The sequence below is a fragment of the Saccoglossus kowalevskii genome, chromosome 18, assembly GCF_978046115.1.
Source record: "Saccoglossus kowalevskii chromosome 18, keSacKowa6.1, whole genome shotgun sequence".
Classification (NCBI taxonomy): domain Eukaryota; kingdom Metazoa; phylum Hemichordata; class Enteropneusta; family Harrimaniidae; genus Saccoglossus; species Saccoglossus kowalevskii.
Window position 1 is genome coordinate 26,205,918 of NC_140658.1, and position 19,627 is coordinate 26,225,544.

The 19,627-nt window shown below is 36.5% G+C and overlaps 1 protein-coding gene across 1 annotated transcript; it reads right to left on the reverse strand.

Annotated features, from left to right (window-relative positions):
- Positions 1 to 1,504: 1,504 nt before the first annotated feature.
- Positions 1,505 to 16,475, reverse strand: LOC146731989 (uncharacterized). Its single transcript, XM_085493041.1, has 9 exons — positions 16,334 to 16,475; positions 13,924 to 14,058; positions 13,450 to 13,614; positions 9,789 to 10,064; positions 9,215 to 9,571; positions 3,296 to 3,397; positions 2,694 to 2,783; positions 2,384 to 2,468; positions 1,505 to 2,234 (listed from the first exon to the last, which is right to left on the reverse strand). The coding sequence occupies exons 1-9, from the start codon at positions 16,398 to 16,400 to the stop codon at positions 1,679 to 1,681; spliced, it is 1,833 nt and encodes a 610-aa protein (XP_085349167.1). The 5' UTR covers positions 16,401 to 16,475; the 3' UTR covers positions 1,505 to 1,678.
- Between the last annotated feature and the right edge of the window lie 3,152 nt (positions 16,476 to 19,627).

The following is a 19,627-nucleotide window of genomic DNA, read 5'->3' on the forward strand; positions in this document are numbered from 1 at the left end:
TGTTCATTCAGGAAATAAACTGCAGGGATGGAGAAATGTCTTAGATTACGTAAACTCGAATTCCATAATTAATGTCTGTATTCAGAGAACATATATTATGAATATATGTGCATGGTATCTATATATTACAGTTGACTAGAAACGTTTCCCCTTTTAAAACTTCTTCCATTTGAATCTACTACGATTATGCTCAGACGATATATCACGAGACGTGCTCGATACTGTCTATATTTAAATTCTACACGAACGCAATCAGTTGATGGCATATGGCTATTGCACCATAACTTGTATCACGATGAACTGTCCTCTACTCCATGTACAAAACATTCCTAATGCGAAGCCATAATTAGTAAAACTGTCATGTATGTATGAGTGTATATGTGATTTCCCATCTACTGACCGGGACTTCTGTATGCCAGTCTTGACCAAATACAAATGCTAACATAGTCGCTGTGCCACTTTTTGATGTACCGTGTACTTGCCGATTATAATGAAAATTGGAGTATGACAGCACCAAGCACCTGAAAGCTGGGTACATAGATATTGTATACAAAGGTCAGTGCGAGGTCATGAAACCAGGAAAATGTCCGTAAAATTATGGAGTTCCATGATCTGTTTACACACTTGTGAACATTCAACCCACTATGCGAACAGATAATCAAAACAACTTGTTATTGCACAGGGTAGTAAAACACTAAATCCAGACAATGTCAAAATTATCATCTTGTAAATGAATATCGTACAACGAACAACGGTATGGCGTAATTTGCTACGTCAATATTTCTCGGTGAATGTTTTAAGGGGTGCGGGAAGATTTTACACAGTAGTGCACGAGTTTCATCGCTTCCCTTTGTTCATAGTATCACCCCAGCACATTCGTTGTAATTGGCAGTAAGAGAGGGATAAACAATCGCAAAATTTTAATATTCAAAACATCATCAAATCTAACATTTCTCAACATATTTGATATAATTATTTATTGAATATATGATATAAATATTAATACATTTCATTAATAGTTAGTATTACAATATGGCCATAGTTGGTATCAATTGGTATCACCAGTCTTGATTAATAACAGTATGACGTTTTAAAATATCCATTGCGCGAGGCAATATATCCAGAAGCTATGTAATAATATATTGACGATGAATCGGCATCATACGCCTTCTCAGTGGTTGCATATTTTTACACATAGCCTCATTACCATAGAGAAGGGGTGAATACAGTAATAGTAGATGTTTGTATCTTGGATAATAAACCGATAGAGCACTGTGTTGGAAATCTTCTAATCCTCATAGATAAAATTTCCACCCTGGGCATGACAAAGAACGACAATGTACACAAACTTGTCTTATTTTCCAAATCAGAAATGATTGAATTAAATATGATTATACGTGAGTAACGAATAATAAATAAAAGATAAAAATAACTTTGGAATAATTCTAAACTGTATGAATTGTTCACACAAATTTGTAAGTGTACACATGCACGTGCACCAGTCTTTTTCACATCCCTTACAACATACTTAGAGTTAAAAAAAAACTAGTCTCCTATGAGGTATCGTCTACGACATTGTAAATGTTGGCATCGTTGTCTTCATCTACGTGGTCGCTTACGATCAATATATCATCTACTGATTCATATGTAATATTATCAACAAAACCTTCTGTATCATTTATCGGATGGCAGTAGTTCTCACGTTGACTGAGCCATTCTTTACATGAATCGTGGAACTTGTGTCTTCTTTGCCTTCGATGCAGCCAGATGTTATGTCCTCTTGTTCGTCTCCATATTCGTAGATATCGTTGTCTTTGAATCCTTCTTCGTCAGTATTTACATGAGTTGTTCTCAGTATAACCTCTCCTGAATCGTAAATGCTGTTTTCTACGAATCCTTCTACCGTATTGTAGTGTTGTGTTTTATCATTTATCGATTGATAATCATTGTTATCAATAACCTTCTCGTTATCAATATGTGTGTCACAGTGTTTCTCATCTCCTTTAGTTTGGTGCTTGGTCTTCTTGTTTTCAATCATTTGGATACAGTGAGCAATGGTTTCTTTACATTCATGTGTACTGTAATTTATGTCATGGTTATCACTTGCATCTACTCCGACTATTTCTATTTTAGAATAGTAGACTTCTTCTTCATTCATTTGAATATCCAACACTTCGTCGTATGGTGCGTTTTCTACGGAAGTATGTCCAGATTTTGCGGGATGAGAATTGTACCTAAAATTAAATTTGCATTACACATATTATATATGATCTATACAGGTAATCGTACATGCAGTATGTCTTATACTCTAAACACGTCGAGAAGAAACTAACATGTCAATAATTCATAGCAATCAGCATTTGATGTGTTCAATGTAACTTACTTTTTTAGTCGAAGCACCAGCACAATTGCAACAATCACAATCGCTATGACTACTGTTACAGCAAACCCTCCTCCGACCACGCCTCCTAGAATTTTAGTAAAATATAAACAGGAATTTTTAATTGTTAGGGTGCCAGATTCATGTATGCGTCGCATATATACTAAATTTTAACATGACCAATAACAGAATACTTAATATAATATATATAGTATAAATTTGATATACGCTGTTACGTCGATGATGAAAAACTAAACATGCTGAAATGTGTGAATAGCTTAATCATAAATTCATAGTATTGTTCACAACTTACCAATGGATTTTAAATTCTCTTCATTTCCGGTCTTTTCATGTCCAGGAGTGGCAGTGTTGGTGCTGGCTGTACTTGTAGATGCTGGCTTGGCTGAATCAACATAATATAGAATGTTATATTCATACAGAAACCCATTAAGAAGTAAAATACATAGGACTTGACACACAGCCCTCAGAAGGGATGCAGGAAAATCCCGTATACCTCGCCAAATTCGCTGTCAATATCGATAATTAACAAACTGAGGCTTTAAACTGAGGCTTTAAAAACTCCCTCTTAATTAAAGATATAGCGACCTCGTAGTTCTACTATAACAATTGGAAATTACAATTTAAGCTTGTAACATGTATATTGTATTTCACGCCATGCATATTACAGCTGTCATTTAATTCACTATTATGCATGTAATCAAATAAATAAATAATTGTTTCGATTGATGAGTCAAATTAGGATTCATATGAAATGACACATTTCACAATGCTGTCCCGTTTTGTCATTTTGGCAATCACAGTGGTATGATATATCACCATCACTCCATTGACATGTCCCATCATTTACACAAGGGTTACTTTGACATGGGTTCACTCTATCTTCACAGGTAGTACCTTCCCATCCTTCTGAACAGTGGCAGACAAATTGTTGCAGACTGCCCGTGCAATTTGCACCATTTTGGCACGGATCATTATCACATAGGTATTTCTGGAAAGCTGCAGAGGAACGTAAATATAGTGTGTATATTAAATTGCGGTTGCAAAGACATTTACAGATCAAAAATGTGTATTTAGTTTAAGTATTTTGTTGTTTCTCCGAAACATAAATTACCACGAGGATTAAAAAGCCTACACCGTTACATGTTGCTTGATTATTACAATTATATAATGTTTAATATAGCTGTTTGATTGATAAAGAATGTTCATATTTCTGACATTAAAATTGTACATAACGGGGGATGTCAACTAATCAGTAAACGCACAATAAACTGGTACATATGGTGCTATCATGACTACGGCCGTGAAAATATACTAGAATTTCAGTTCTGAAGGAATATGACAACATTAGTCTTCTTCAGTAATGTATAACACCCCTTCTCATAGTAGCGAAAGAACATACACATCTAGTATAGGGCGTAGTACATAGGCAAAGCCCGCTTCTTTGGTCGTACATAGAGGACAAACAACTTTAGCGATCAGAAAGTATCACCCATGGTCCATTTTCTCTAGCAAGGTCTTATATCTGATTTAAATTACCAGTGAGACACTGAGGCAGTGGGTTTTGGGGACGGCCACTTTTTTCTGGTGCAATTTTGGGAGTGCTTACATTTATTAAAGACAGTTATAAGTGAATGGATGTATTAAACAACATAATGGTTTACAAATATCAACATCCTACAAACAGTCAAAAAACGCCTCTTATTCAAACAGCTAGTTGGTATTAGTAGCATTATAGATAACCCCCTTTATTCATTTAGTTAGCCCACCCGTGGAACAGGATGTGCTCACTAATTTGAAAACACCTCATTGTTAGCATCCTTTATTTCATGTTTTGGCCATATTATCTCAAACCCTGCAAATGGAAGTGTGCATGTGAAGAAACGGTGTGCATTGTGATAACTGTCATAAAGGTGATTGACAGGTCATACTTGTATTCAACTCTGGAAGGACAGTGGGTTCTAACAGGTGTGCTTGTAATTTACATAACAAAGGGTGTTTACAACTTTGGAAAAAAATTGGAATCTACCAGGTTTGCTGTTATCTGAAAAACAAAGGATGTTTATGTTCTACTGAGTTGCCCACGTGACACAACTGCTAGCAAGATTACATTCTGATTGGCTCATGTGGAAACCCAGGTGGTGTTACTGCCTCAGGACAGTTTTGGGTTGATCATTTCAACTTGGTATCCGTCACTTCAACTTGCTTTCCTGTGTGTTCTGCTACGATATTGTTCGACTAGTGATACAGAACCATCATCAACAACCATCATTCTGTGAGACTTGTATGAACTGCTCTGCGATCTCCTGCTTTCAGCGGTGCCCTCCAGAATACCAGCGTTCCTCTGCAAGCAAGACTCCTGTATTTCTTCTGTGTTGTGTTGCAGAAGCCATTGACTGTCGTCCATTAATACATCCTGAAACAGTGAGTTATCACTAATGCACACTTCCCTAATAAGCAAAGGTCTGATCCCACATAATAGGCACTCCAATTGTACCCGGCCTACAAACTAAGTTCACTGTGTTTATTTGTACCTCTACGGTATGAGATACATTAATTTGTTGGTGTGCTCAAAACAAAATATTGCGGTGACCTTCAAATTCAAGACGGCGTCCAAGATGGCGACCAAGAGATGCAAGATGTTGCAAACTGCATTTTATGTATATAACTGATGAACCATTTGGGTGTACCATGGCACTTATTCACGAACTGAAAGTAAATAGCAATGCCACATTCGGTGACTTGGCATAAACTGTGCTAAGGTTGATAATGAGATAGGTTCCCATTAGCTGTACAGCATATATATATTGAGTGACTGACACATGTCCAGAAATATCAATAAAAAATCCTGAATGAGAAATTCGAACTCAATCAGTAGAAGGCAGCTTTGTCGAGGAACATGCGGCATTGTACTTTATAACGTTATCCGATAATATCGTCTAAAAATGTCTAAGTTAGACAGGTCTGTCTGGGCATCTGTTGGGACAGTACGTTTTTCTCCGATATTATCGATTATATCGATATTATGGTCTAATAATGTCTTAAAATGTCTAAGTTAGACATCTCTGCCAACATTTCATTAGATTATATTAGACGATAAATATCCGATAAAAATGTATATGATATTGTCGCGCCTTCATGGCTTTATTTGTCACCGTGATTAGCAGTGCACACCAAAAAGTGGATAAACATTTTAAAAAGGCCCTTCGAGATCTAAAGAGTCATTAATTGACACAGTTTCTGGGAACAAATACTATGAATTCAGTGTGTCTGTGCACCAAATAGAATGCAATGACATTCCGGAATTGGGATTGGCTCATCCTTCATCACACTATGCATCCCATCAAACTTCAGAACCAGATGTTATCATCATTCGCTCCTCTAACACTGATGTCATGGTGCTCGGTCAGCTGAATGTGTGTTGATATGGTACAGGGTAAAACACGTTATATCAATATCACAGCTATAGGAGTGAAACTAGGAGAAATGGCACCTAAAGGTTTGATAGGGGCTCACCCATTTACTAGATGTGACACCACGAGTGCCTTCAATGGTCTAGTGAAAACAGGTTTTGCTTGATTGCTGCATAATAATGCCGCATTCTGTAGCGCGATTGCATCACTTGGAAGAAGTCTTAATCCTCCGTAATGACCTATTCATATCTCGCGAAGCAGCAACTTGCGTATTTTAAAGCTTCAATGCCAGGACCAATCGCATCATGCCTATTCCAACTACCAAGGTTAATGACATCTGGAACATCAGATCCAGAGAAATTAACTCCATGTTTTGCAATGAGGAAAAAAGTGCAGAGGATCAATTATCAATCATTCCTCTACAGAAATTGCATTACACAGAAGGAAAAACAACCAACACCAGATGGACTATTACAGACAATAATTTGGAAATTGATTGGATGGACATTCTACTAGCCCCATCTGCAGTCCTGACAATACGATGAAGATGCTTATGATAACCATGATTCTGATTCAGACCAATAACTAATGGAAGTACAAATGTGCGGAATCATATACTAGTAGTTACTGTTCAGATCGTAATAATAAAACGTGTGTGTTACTTTGATATGTTAGTGTGTGTGCCAGACAAAATTATTATAAATATTCGTTAACAGTAATGACATCTTTAATTGCCCATTGTATACTTTATATTGTGCATTTCAAAATAAAATCACTTAAACTTTTAATTGCAAATTGTTTTGTTCTATCTGACAAATAAATTTAGCAGTTTATTAATATATATATTACCCTATGTATAGGGACCAAAAACAACTATAAAAACATGGCCCGTCATATAGTTATGAACTGCTCATTGCGCAAATAGTTTGTACACAATCTGGTATATATTTGTCAATTTGAAGTGAGCAATATTATACATGTATCATTAAAACAGATCCGCTATCCAATATTATATATCATACAAAACTGTTTTTCCTTGTGACTTGGTGTGGTTGTTTGTCTAGTGAGCTTGTTTTGACATTTTTCGCTGGCATGATTTTGGAACATCAGGGCGGGACATACCAGCAGCTGATGCTTACACTTCACGTGCACCTGGTCTGACTGCCTTATGGGGGTTTATGATGTTCCGATTCCATCGATTTTATCAGTATATTTTTCTTGACTTCTGATTGTTGAAGAATGGCTAATTGGTACTTCAGAATCTAAATGTAAGTGTGGACGCGGTTAGCATGGATATATTGCTATCAACTATTGCTATCAACTTTGAATGCAAATATATGGATTATATAGTCAATAAAACATACGTATAGCCATTTAAACTAACATTCTAGCATATGTATTTAACCAGATATGTGTACATTTACCATTCAGTAACCATATTGGACGCCATCTTGAATTTGAGGTGACCGCAATGATTTTCTTGAGCACACCAAAAAAGTATTGTTTCTCATAAGACATAAAAGCAAAATAACATAATGAACATAGTTTATAGGGTGGGTACAATGGGACCTGAAATCCAGGCAAGTTATTGGAATCAGACGTTCGCTAATAAGCAATCCCCTATTTTAGTGACTTTATTCATTGTATTTTCTGTGCTTTATTTCTTGTAATTATTTTGAGAGGTATTAAAGCTAGGAGCTTTAACTCAATATTTTAGTGTATGTGTATTTCATTTCCAGTACTATTGTCTTGTCTACTCCATACTAGCAGTGAAAGAATCCCCTATTCAGTGTGAGTTCTGAGCGTGGCCCTCTCAATTGCGATAAGCAGGCCTTACACTGTGATACTCATTAAAGTTGAAATGTGTTCATAAGCTGTATTTTCCTTATGTGATTTATGATTTACGATTGTGTATGTTATTTTTACTATAGCATTATAAGTATATTTATGAATCAAAATTACCGGTAGTATATGAACTTCTTCTCATTGACCTTGATAATGTGCTTCATAATCATAATCTTGCATTTAAATTACAGTTACAATAATATTGTTTCACAATAATTGAAACTAACATTCGTATCATCAATACATAGATTTGTACTATATGAGAACCAGCTTTCATTATTCAGCAACTCAACTTTTGTAGTAAAAATACACATTGATTTTATAACAGTGGATCGAATAGAAACATACATTTCATCTTCCAATGAGTACAATATTAAATATATATAACAGTACACTGACAAAGTTTAGGCTTAGGTTATCACATGCACTTGACTCGTTGATCCGACATACTCATTGTGTGCAAAGTAGAAGAATATGTTGGTTTAAAATAAAGAATGTGAAAACGACTTGGGGAAGAAGTGTTTGCTAGCATTCCCTCGATGTTTTGAGTAACTTAACAATTGAACGCCACTCTAAGCATCACATAAACGCAGTTGGGATTACTAGTACTACAGATTTTAAGCTTAATATGTTAAATTCATTCTCATTTTGATCTTTTCACACGATTTACCCCTCAAAAACGTTGAATAAACATTGAACGATATTAAATTAGTCCGTCAATCTGTGTTTAAATAACTGTTTGGCCCCTCTTGAATGAAATGGAAGAGAAGGTATTATGAATATGAAAGAATGCTATCCATGTTGTTGTTGTCATTGCCGCTGCCATTAGATTGTTGTTGACATTGTTGTTGTTGTTATTGTTGCAAATAAGTGCAAATATTTTATCCAATCAGGTTCAACCTTAGACATTTTTTGCACCGGTATAATGTAGCTGTAATTTTGGTTCATTATTGTTTCATTATTAGCTTATCTCCATCATATTTAAAGAATATTCGTGATATTTGAAAAATTATTATATTATTTGTTCTGTAAATCAAATGACTTTCTGATGAAGTTGATGACATGACAAATATTCCGCTCTATGTATCCTTTCTAAAAACAGTTGCACGTATGCCAGCAATTCTGTTCATTATGTGTTCCAAAACAAACCCCGGACTTGAATAACAAACTCTATACGTGTTGGAGTTGATGCATTAGATATCTTCATTTTTGAATGCTACATTTCTATGTCAATTTTCTGGCTATCGACCAGTGTTGTAGGTTGTGTGAGCTTTTCTGTCATCATCAGCATCATTACCATCATCATCATACCTCATTCCCCGAGAATTTGTTTAGCAAAACGTGATTGACAGAAATATTAACATGGATGTCGATGCCAATATCATTGAGAGTGGACCATCATTTTTCTAGTTTAACATTAGGGAAGATCAGAAATTGTTTGTGTAGTGTGGGAGGGTCATACGGGGCTTCACATCCCCCGTAACTAATGCCCAACCTCCTAACTAAATACTTTAAGAATAATTAGAGTTACAATGTTATAAAATATTAATAACAATACCTTCATAGTACAGCACAAATCCTAATGAGTACTGAGTTCTGTCTGATGTGAAGGTCAACAATAATGTATTGTTTACAGTGATACCAATAATATATTCCATCACTTTATTGTTTAAAGTACTATTGTTATTGGTTAGTATGACAGGGTGATTTTGAGGTAGTCCACTGATGTTATAAAATGATACTTGGTCACCATCATTAAGACGCAGCATTCTCAGCGTAACCTCTATTACAAAGTCACGAGGTACTTGTACTGTCCATTGACAATCGCTGTTTTGGGGGTAACTACCAGGGAAATTCGGCGAAAAGAGCCAACCTTTAGTTTCGTTAAGTGTACCAGTACAACTACCTAAAGTGGCTAGATAGAAAAAACACAAGTATTAATCATTATGACCGTGCACTACGTATATTGGATGTCCGCTAACATCCTAATCTTAACTCCTTAATTTTCACAGTAATACAAAACCAATAAATACACACAATTTAGATACGAAAAGTTGATAAAGTATCCACGAAAAACGTTAAATTCAGTTTTCTTGTTTATGTTAACTAATATTGAATTACATAATACGTACAGGAATACACTGAGCTGGCATGAGTTCCTCCACAAATTTCAGTCTCCTTTCTTTGGCAGGGCGATTCACAACGATCATTACTTACTAAAGGATTGTTATCACCCGGAAAATCTTCACCACAGCGACATTCAGATATGTCTCTAATAGAAGCATATGTAAAACCTCTTTGGCAATGGTTTATACAGTTATGAATTCTTTTTACATTCTCGGATTTGCCGCCGGTATAAGGCTGATTACCATTATCATCATTTGCAAAACATCCAATGTAGCCAGGATCTATGTCATTGACAAAGCACACGAATTATAGTATGTAATTTTCTGACATTGCGTTATTTTCTGAACGCAATCCAAAATGTGCAGGTATATGCTATGATGAATTTGCCCATGTCAGCATTGAAATAAAAACTCACTAAAACAAATACGTATACAGTTTATTTAAGGGAAAACATACATTTCTACGCAATTGAAACTATTTCGGGATAATTGGATTCGCTTAAAATGTGCTAGTGTAATGGTTTGTTTTCACAAAAATATTTTATTTGTTCGTTTTAGATTTGTTTCTAATGTTTTGTATTGATATCAGAAAGGAGGAAATTAAGAACAATACTACCCTCAGTAGCACATTTTAAGCGATACCAATTATCCCGAAATAGTTCCAATTGTGTTGCATGAAGTGAATTCTTTCATGTTCACTAAACAACTAGCATACACTCATTTCTGCACTAACATTACTCATGCTACTTTACTTCTTCAAGCAATTTGACCAAAATGTTGTTTATATTTACATAATCAAAAAACCCTAAAATGGTTAATTAATATTCACAGACAGTGTAACACGCACGGTATTTGACCGTATTTGACAGACTGAAAAAGTTAAATACTATGCAAATTAAAAAAATGATTGGCTAATGATAACAGATCAATGCAAAGAAGTTTGAAACCAAATGTTATCAGTCATGCAACGACACAGATATTATGCATGTACCAATATTTATTTGCGCATTTATTAAGATATCACCACAATATGCTGTAAGTAGTTAATTAGTATGCAAATATGCCTGAACACTTTATACATTAAGTTTTAACTCATTTGAGCAACTTCTTTGGATATCAATCCTGCCGAAATTTAGTAGGCAAATTTCCAAATAACCTTATTTATATTAAGTCCAGACTAATGTTAGACATAGAGATTAACCAAATTGAACAAACTGTTAAGATATCAACTACCATAATGAACGTACATGTACTTGAATAATGCAAATTACCTAATTAGTATGCATACATAGATACAAAAAATTAATCAATTTCTAAATAATTATAATTTAGTATCTGTGTATTAAATTGCATCTAAAACAACTCATTGGTTCTTGAGATATTGGTGAAACAAGATTTGATTAACACATCTAGTCATACTGACATCCAGACAGACATCGGTATCACATTACTTTATTTTGCCGTGTTCTGCATACTTGAACAAAAACCCGCGTGCGGCAATGTCTTCATATCATCATGCAAACTAATCCACACCCTTGTAAAAACTCGACATTTCCCTCCAGTTCACTGTCCGTGACAATATCTTTCACTGTTCTAAATTGCATTTGTACAATATTGTACGTTATATTGTTCGACGACTTCATGAACGAAAATGGCCAGCAGCCAGAATCAAGGGGGATTCGCACAGAGTCCTGGGTAAATCAAGTGCGCATACTCATTTTCAGCCAATCAGGCGGGCCGTAACACCGAGTATTTCCTTGTGCGAATCCCCCTTGATTCTGGCTGCTGGCCATTTTCGTTCACGAAGTCGTCGGATATCACCAGAAAACGCAGGATTTGTGCAGTTTTGAATAAAACAAAGTTAGCGATTATGAACAATGGTTATTAACGCAACACCCGATCCCCTCTAAACTTTTTGTTTCGCATTTTAAGGAAATCGAAATTTGAACCGACAAGGTGTCGATTATTCTAGGTGCCATGTTTCACATCTTGTTTATTTATACACGTATAGCGGATGATTTTTTTTTAAATGAGTATTCATTGATTTTCAGCCCCCAAGTGACTATGGCGGGAGACATGAGTAAAATGTTTACCAGCGGGACACTGTCCGATTGTAACCCGGTGTCCCTTTTACGTTTGGTGTGGTTTTATGTTGAGTTTTTCTTTTGCCGAAAGAGACGGGGGGGGGGGTCTTTGGGATTTAGACAAAGAGAGTTTTGTTTTAAAGAAAGATGACAGACGACGGGATTATATCACTTTGGCCTATTTGGAAGCAGCCAAAAACCAACCCGGGGATTTGAAGAATTACTTTGAATCAGAGAAACGGAAGTACAAAACAGACTTTCCACTTAGTCCTGTTACGGCCATTCTAAATTATGCAAGTAAAGCTTCACCCAAGCAATATGGCTTTTTTTTTCCAGCGGCCTATTAATAACTTTACAGGTAGGGAAACAACTTGGTATACATACGCTCCTTTGGGTCACAATACTTTGGGGGGAAATGGTGAAAAAAATATCAGCGGCAGGCAGAGTTGTGCATGCTATACACTAACCACTGTGTGAGAGCAACCGCTATAAAATCATAGAACGACGCTGGAATATCAACACGAATAATCATGAATTTAATTGCCATCGGAATGAAGGGAGTATCAGGATACTATCGCGACAGTTCTAGTGAACAAAAACGCCAGTGTAGTGACATTTTAATGTCAAAAGTTAGTGTTCCTACCGTTCGCTGAGTGTGGTAAAAATGACCATCCGATGGCCCCCAGTTGTAGCGTCGTTCGGCCGCCAACATCGGGCATGGCTCAAGTACAGTGTCAGAGAAATATCTCCACAAGTGAAACGGTATGCTCAAGCTCAGTCGCCACAGAAAACCTGTTCAAAAGCTGCAATTTCGGAGGCTCTGTATATGTGTATACTAGCAATTATATTTCTCCAAAACGAAACTAAAATCCTCGAAAACGCCAACTTGAAAAATTTCAAACCGCCATGTTCAAACTTACCACTCTTAACAAATGTTAATGTATTAATCCGCGATATTTATAATGTCGATTCATGTGTATATGTTCCCTGTTTTATATTTGTATAAATCTTTTCTATCTATTGACGATGTATTTTAAGTAATAAACTTGAATATTTGCAATTTTATAATAATTTGTTGTTATCGTTTTCTCTTGGAATTACATGCCTGTGCGAAAGTGTCTCGGAGAGATGTCTATTGAAAGAGTGTACGACGAGGCCCCAGAACGTGGTTATTCATCCCTTCCCACACTTCGTTTCGGAAAGATGCCGTATTTCCATTAAATATTCAACTTTTGCTATATTATAGTGAGGTTATAAAAGGCATATTTGGGTTAAATAATCACCTCGCTGCGCTCGGTGATTATTTCCCGCCAAATATGCTAATTTTCCTTTGAGAGGTTTTATATCCCCCACCAAATACCCTCGCGTGCCGTTTATAACCTCTAATTAAAACTCTAAATTGAAACATGATTCTCGTCGTGACGACTGAATTCGCAAACCAAATGAATACACCCAGAATTGAAATCAAGATCAAGGTCTTTTTGTTCGACAGTTATATAATCACTACTCTGCCATCGTGTACACTAATATCATAATGCTAAACACATAATTTGCAAATATATTTAAATTAAATTACAACTCACAATTACAGTATACACCAGCATGACTAGTAGAACATTGGGATCCATCCATCACTGAGAATAAACAATTCAATATTGTACTCTCATTTCCATTACATCCAATATTAACCAGTAGAACACTATGGCCATCACCAAATGCACTTTTTATATGCATTGCACCTGGAAAACCTATAAAAACATATCAGTAAAGATACTAATATTACGAATTATGTTTCGGCAGGCAGGCGGCGATCTTTTCGTTTGGTAGATCAATATTTCACAAAAGTGCTGTAAGATTTTAGAACCAATTGAAGGTCCTTTATTCTTGCCTGGCGACTCAATTAGAACACTGCTGCCTATATATTCTTGATGACATGCAACTTCTGTCTTGACTATCGAATTTAGGTTATAAATGGACCGAATTAGCTCTAATAAAAGTGCGCCATCACTCGCCCATAAAAAGTCACGGTATTCAAAAATTCTGATAATAATACTTACCAAAACTTCTGCAAATGACCTCCGCGTCTATAAATTTCCACCCATCACTACAAATTGCACTCCATGTATCATTATAGAATACTTCTACACGACCTTCAAATGGAGTGCGACCACCTACAAGTCGAACGTTCTCATCTGTGGAAACATTGTTAATATAAAGTATTTGATCACGACACGTGATACATGTGGTATGGCATGTAATATGCTTACCCATGTTCGGTACTATACGACACTTCTAATATCAAAGATGAACTGAAACCCACGAATATAGCAACCATTTTATGATATATAAATACTATCACATTTACTAACAACTTTTGTTAATGACGAGAACAGGGGAAATTACTACTCGAGTATGAACAGAAATTGATATTTCCTGTATCTGTCAGTTCAATTTCATGCAATTATTGAAAATAATTATTTTTGTCACTGTCAAAAAATATAGTTCTGGGCATGCGTGATTACTAATGTTAATTGAACCAGTGACCTTTATAAATAAGCGAAAACTGTAACAAGTCGCATCAAGTGATTTTGCAGTCTTATCGCGTTCGATTTCGCATGGAAACAGCTCACAACATGCGAGTTTATGTTCATTCTAGAAACGTGTCAAAGCATGTGCCGTTGTGTTTGATTTCATCAACAATGTATACATCTTTATATTCGACGACGATCTAATAAATGAACTTTGACTGGCGAAGAGGGTCAAGATATATAATGTAAAATATTCATTTTATCATACCAGTAATTTAATTGCTCGAATATGTCGTTCTGATTGTGCTTGAGCATTTTTCTATCAACCGGTTTTCATGTTTTTAGGTAGGCCTAAACGTATGGTGGGGGCATTTTTTCTTGGTTCAAAAGAGACCAATAAGAACATTATTTTCTTTTAGAATTACAATACCGATGTCAAAACAACACTGCTTTCAGCAATGCCACGCTCGTGAACCTGGAAGTTATGTCGACCTTTGAAACGCGTACGGCACTATTTTGAATCTGTATCATTTGTAATTATGCCGACTAAGACAATTTTACATATATCAACTTTGTTGTCAACTAAATTACTCGAAAAGAACCCCGGAACGCCAAAATACTAATGCAAATTAGCACCACCGCTCAATGTATCTATAATCACTGTATACTAGTCACATTGCTTGCGTTTAATTTACCACGGCTGCAATTATGACGTTTCGGGGGCTTTATCACATTTGTGCGTGTTTTTTTGTGCTTTAGTTAGTTCCATGTCTTGGAATTACATAAATGAAGTTGATATGATATAATGACCAACAAACACCGCCAAAATAGTTTTTACACTCCATTCACATCCTTACGTTTATGCCGTGTATTGTTCACAATCTCGTGGTATACCAGCCTACGGCGGTTGTTTATTGCCTCAATTTTACTAATGTAATATCTTAACCTCAAAGTTCATGGGTCATTTAATTTGATACGTGACGATGGGAATGGCAAGTAAATTTTAAAATCTGACTGCGTCACTGAAGCTACAGGTACAGGGTAAATTCGTTCCTTTATTATGTTTCCCCAGTACATAAGCCACAATTTGACCATACGTTCTATTTTTATTCGCTGAACAAGTTCCACTGCACTACCTTGGAATTTAAATGTCAGAATCGCACACACTAGTAACAATGGAATGCTTATGTTTTGATATTTACAGTCGAGTTACATTCGAAACGTTGATCTTCACACAGAAGTGTAACAAATAAATACCATTATTTACGATGATATACAAGCCTGTGTTGACACAATCGTTGTTGAAGTATTATCGCACAATATTTCCTTTGGACTTCCCCTCTGTAAACATGTTCACATACAGGTCAGAGTTCAGGAATTGTAATTAATGTATGTGAAGCGGAACATGTGTGCATTGGTGATAAACACTCAAGACTGATTCACAATACATTTACATACTGAAATCAGATTTTTAAATGCGTATCAAAATTTACTTTTATTTATAGTTAGAATGTTAACCTTAGAACATAAACGAAGCACTTTATGAAACTTTATTAACCTGGCAAAGTTTTGCTGACGTCATGACGGTTCGAGTGTAGGTTATTGCGCTGTAAAACTCGACCGAGATTACGTGCCAAGGAACAAATCTTATTTGTCGACGTCCATGATGGTCCAGTCAAATGAGATAATGACTGGGTGTGACGCATGTCTTGACTTCTTAATAGTGTGCGCACAACACAACCATAGTATAGAAGAAATATTGTTTTTAAATGAGTTCACTTGAGTGTTCGTAGATAGAACGCCGAGTTTTAAGAACACATACACATATACAGTTACGTTGACTAATATATTGCTACTATGAAATTACCCTACCTTTCTTAATCAAATATGGCACTGTTATCATCGCACTGGTTACCCTAACAGAGCGTACAAATCTTACCTCTGATACCAAGGAGTTGATAAGGCATACAGACGAGAGTAATAATGGTCTTCAAAGTGTCCAGCATGATAAAGCTCTTAGCTGTTTGTGTTAATGGTGGGGATATTTTCTATAACAGGGTGAACTTCTTCAAAAGTCGCAGGATACATTGTATGCGCATGTCAGTGTTTAGTGTGATTATCATAATCTCACGTCCCGCGTTATAACTATAAGAGTCGCTTACTTCTCAGTGCAATCATGGTATTTATTGGCAAACATAAAACACATTAAAGCATTATTAAATTGTATAGTGGTTGACCAAGGGGTCGGGCGATACTACTTGTACTCGGATATTCCGCGCCTATGTAGAGAGGTTCGTTCAGAAAATAAACCTGCAGGGACGGAGACGTATCTGAGAGTTTACGTAAATTCAAATTGATTTTCAGTGAACCTATATCACTAATATATGTGCATGGTATGCATATATTTCAGTTGCCGAGAAACGTTCCCCCTTCCCAAAACGTCTGTCATTTGCATCTACCACGATTATGCTCACTTGACCTGCTCGATCCTGTATATATTTAAATTCTAAACGAACGCGACCAGTTGATGGTGTAACCGATTGAAATAATTAGACCTTAATGATTTCATACGATTAAGAGTAGGGTACGATAGCTAGTACATGTGAGTATATGTATACCAGCTGGTGTTCATTGATATTTGAGAACCCACTATCAGTTGGTGAGAGTGACAGTTAATTAGTGTTATGGTTAGTGTGTGTGAACTTCAGTTAAAACTACAGGGAAAGTAAGAATTAGGTCAAAGCCAATTATGTGGTAATGAGTATAATTAGCAAAGATTTAATGTTTGAAGATTAGCCGTAGTATATCGTAGATAATTTGTGATTTTTATTAGGAGCTTTTGAGCGTTGCTTAATTTCTTCAAGAATTACTGTGTTTACTGTTTAAGTTTCCTATACAGGGTACTGTAGCTTTCTTGGTAGCTATGGGGTAACCATGGAGACCAAATTGAAGATGAAGATGAAATCACTTATTACAAGCAAGTTAATGGCTACTTAGTACTAATTAGGGCAGAAATTAATTAGAATAGCTTAATAAGGAATTGAGGTGATTAATATTAATTAGTCGCGAAATTAATAAGTTAACTAATTAGACATATGATAATAGTGTATTGACGTAGGTTTCTTTATTTTTTATTTTTATTGTTATTGATAATCACGCACAATTATCCAGATTTTCAAAGTTATAAGCACATTCCAGGCAATTTTCCCACTTTTTCAGAAACAATGGGCTGAGCTGTGTTTCACTCCATATAGGGATCGGGGGATTTTAGAATCATTAATACCTGTCGAAAAGTACACCGTCATTATCAGATGATGGACTCCTTGACCTATGGGGTGCGTCCAAGGGTGGAGTTACCCCCAGTAAAGATACTAGCTTAGCTTGCAAGTTTGAATTAGTCAGCAGATAGTTCCCAGAGTGTCGACAGTGTTTTGGGACAGCTCTGTGGGGAGCAGTTGCATTCCTGCTTAAACCAGGAGTTAGCTGGGATGTGGTTCTCATATTCAGAGAGCTTATGAGAAGAGGAACTCAGAGAACTGTGTTTTCGGGAAATCGGTCTGGAATCAACGTTTCCAGCTGTATTTCAAGATTTCCTATGCAACGGGACTGGGTGAATCTCACCCTGAACTTTTGGTGACTCTGTGGTGACATCAGTTCTCATCCATCAAAAGAACCGCTGACAGGTGACATCTGATGGCAGCTGTAACTGAGCTAATATAGGGTACAGTAATTCTATCTCTCAACTTTCTACTTTCAAATTGTCTGCTGAATAACACTTGTACTGTGAGTTGGGATTGGTAGTCAAGTTGTGTCCCACTGTACAGAGAACTATTTCTGAATTATGACGATTGATTATGACTATTGTTCAGAATTTCTACGAATGAACTTTTGATAACATTGTTGTTGAACAGTGCCCTCAACGCTGTGCCTGAATAATCTGCGGACACACCCAGACCACGCCCATTATTGTTGAGCAGCGCCCTCAACACTGCCCGAATAATCTGCGGACACCCAGGCCACGCCCGTTGTTGTTGAACAGCGCCATCTACGCCGTACCTGGGCAATCACGGGACACACTCAGGCCACGCCCGATTTCGTCGTGCAGCGCCCCCAGCGGTGGATTTTGTCAAGCCTCAGGAACTGCACACTGAAGCTGACTGTGAGTGAACTGTGACCTGATGTGAACATCGATGCTGAACTGTTGACGTATTCATGTGTTTGTTACTTATGTACACTTGTGTTTTTTGATTGATTGGTGGTTATTGTTCATTTATTGTTGATAACATTGGCTTTGTTAGGGACAAATTAGCTGATTTTATTATTCATTGAGGGACCGATTAGCACATTTAAACTCAAATTCTAATTAGCTAAGGTTAGGTTTTCTTTCTTTCTTTGATATATTTTCGGGATATCCTATTTATATGCATATGCTAATTATTGTACCTTTGTTTATTTTACTGAAGTAGATTACATTAAAGATTGTGGAATTAAAGTGCCTGTGTGTGCCGCCTGGTTTCGTTGCCCCTGCTTCCGGTCTTGGTGACTATATCGATGAACCACATGTATCTTTCCTGTGCCGAGCCCCAAAATTTATCTTTCCCGTACACATTTGTCCCACTGAATCAATGATCTGTGAGGTTTTGTGAACGGTGTGTTACAATGGCATATTGCTGTTGCACCGTAATTGGTATCACGATGAATTCCATGTACAAAACACTAAGTTCTTAACACGAAGCCATCATTAATAAAACCGTGTCTTCAGCCAGTAGCTATGAGTGCCTACCCAGCGTGATTGCCCACGAATGAACATCTACTTCTAGCATAATCACTCTATTTGCAAGTCTGGGTCTGCCTGACCAAATACAATATAGTCGCTGTGCCACTTTTCGATGTAACATGTACTTGCCGATTATAATTGGCCGATTGGAGTACGACACCTTCAAGCGCCTAGAAGCAAGATTTCAACACTCAAATAAGTAAAACACTAAATCTATAGCGATGTCAAAATTACTGATCCAGTAAGTGAATATCGTAAATAAACAATGAACAATGGCATGAGCCTGTAGCATTATTTGGTACGTCAATATTCCTCAGTGAAATGCCTTTTGTACGTTTTAAGGGGTGTTAGAAGATTGCATCGCTTCCCTGTGTCCAATGATCATTCCAGCACATCCCTTGTAATTGGCTTTGAAAGAATTATATTTTCCGGCCACTGATGTTTCAGTAGTAAGAG

What these genes read in the sequence shown, in the direction of transcription:
- LOC146731989 (XM_085493041.1), bottom strand. Translation starts at nt 16,400, where the DNA reads ATGCTGGACACTTTGAAGACCATTATTACTCTCGTCTGTATGCCTTAT. An exon ending in GGTCATTTGCAGAAGTTTTG is followed by an intron (nt 13,615 to 13,923) that starts GTAAGTATTATT and finishes ATGTTTTTATAG; the next exon opens with GTTTTCCAGGTGCAATGCAT. An exon ending in AGAGAATTTAAAATCCATTG is followed by an intron (nt 2,469 to 2,693) that starts GTAAGTTGTGAA and finishes CTAAAATTCTAG; the next exon opens with GAGGCGTGGTCGGAGGAGGG.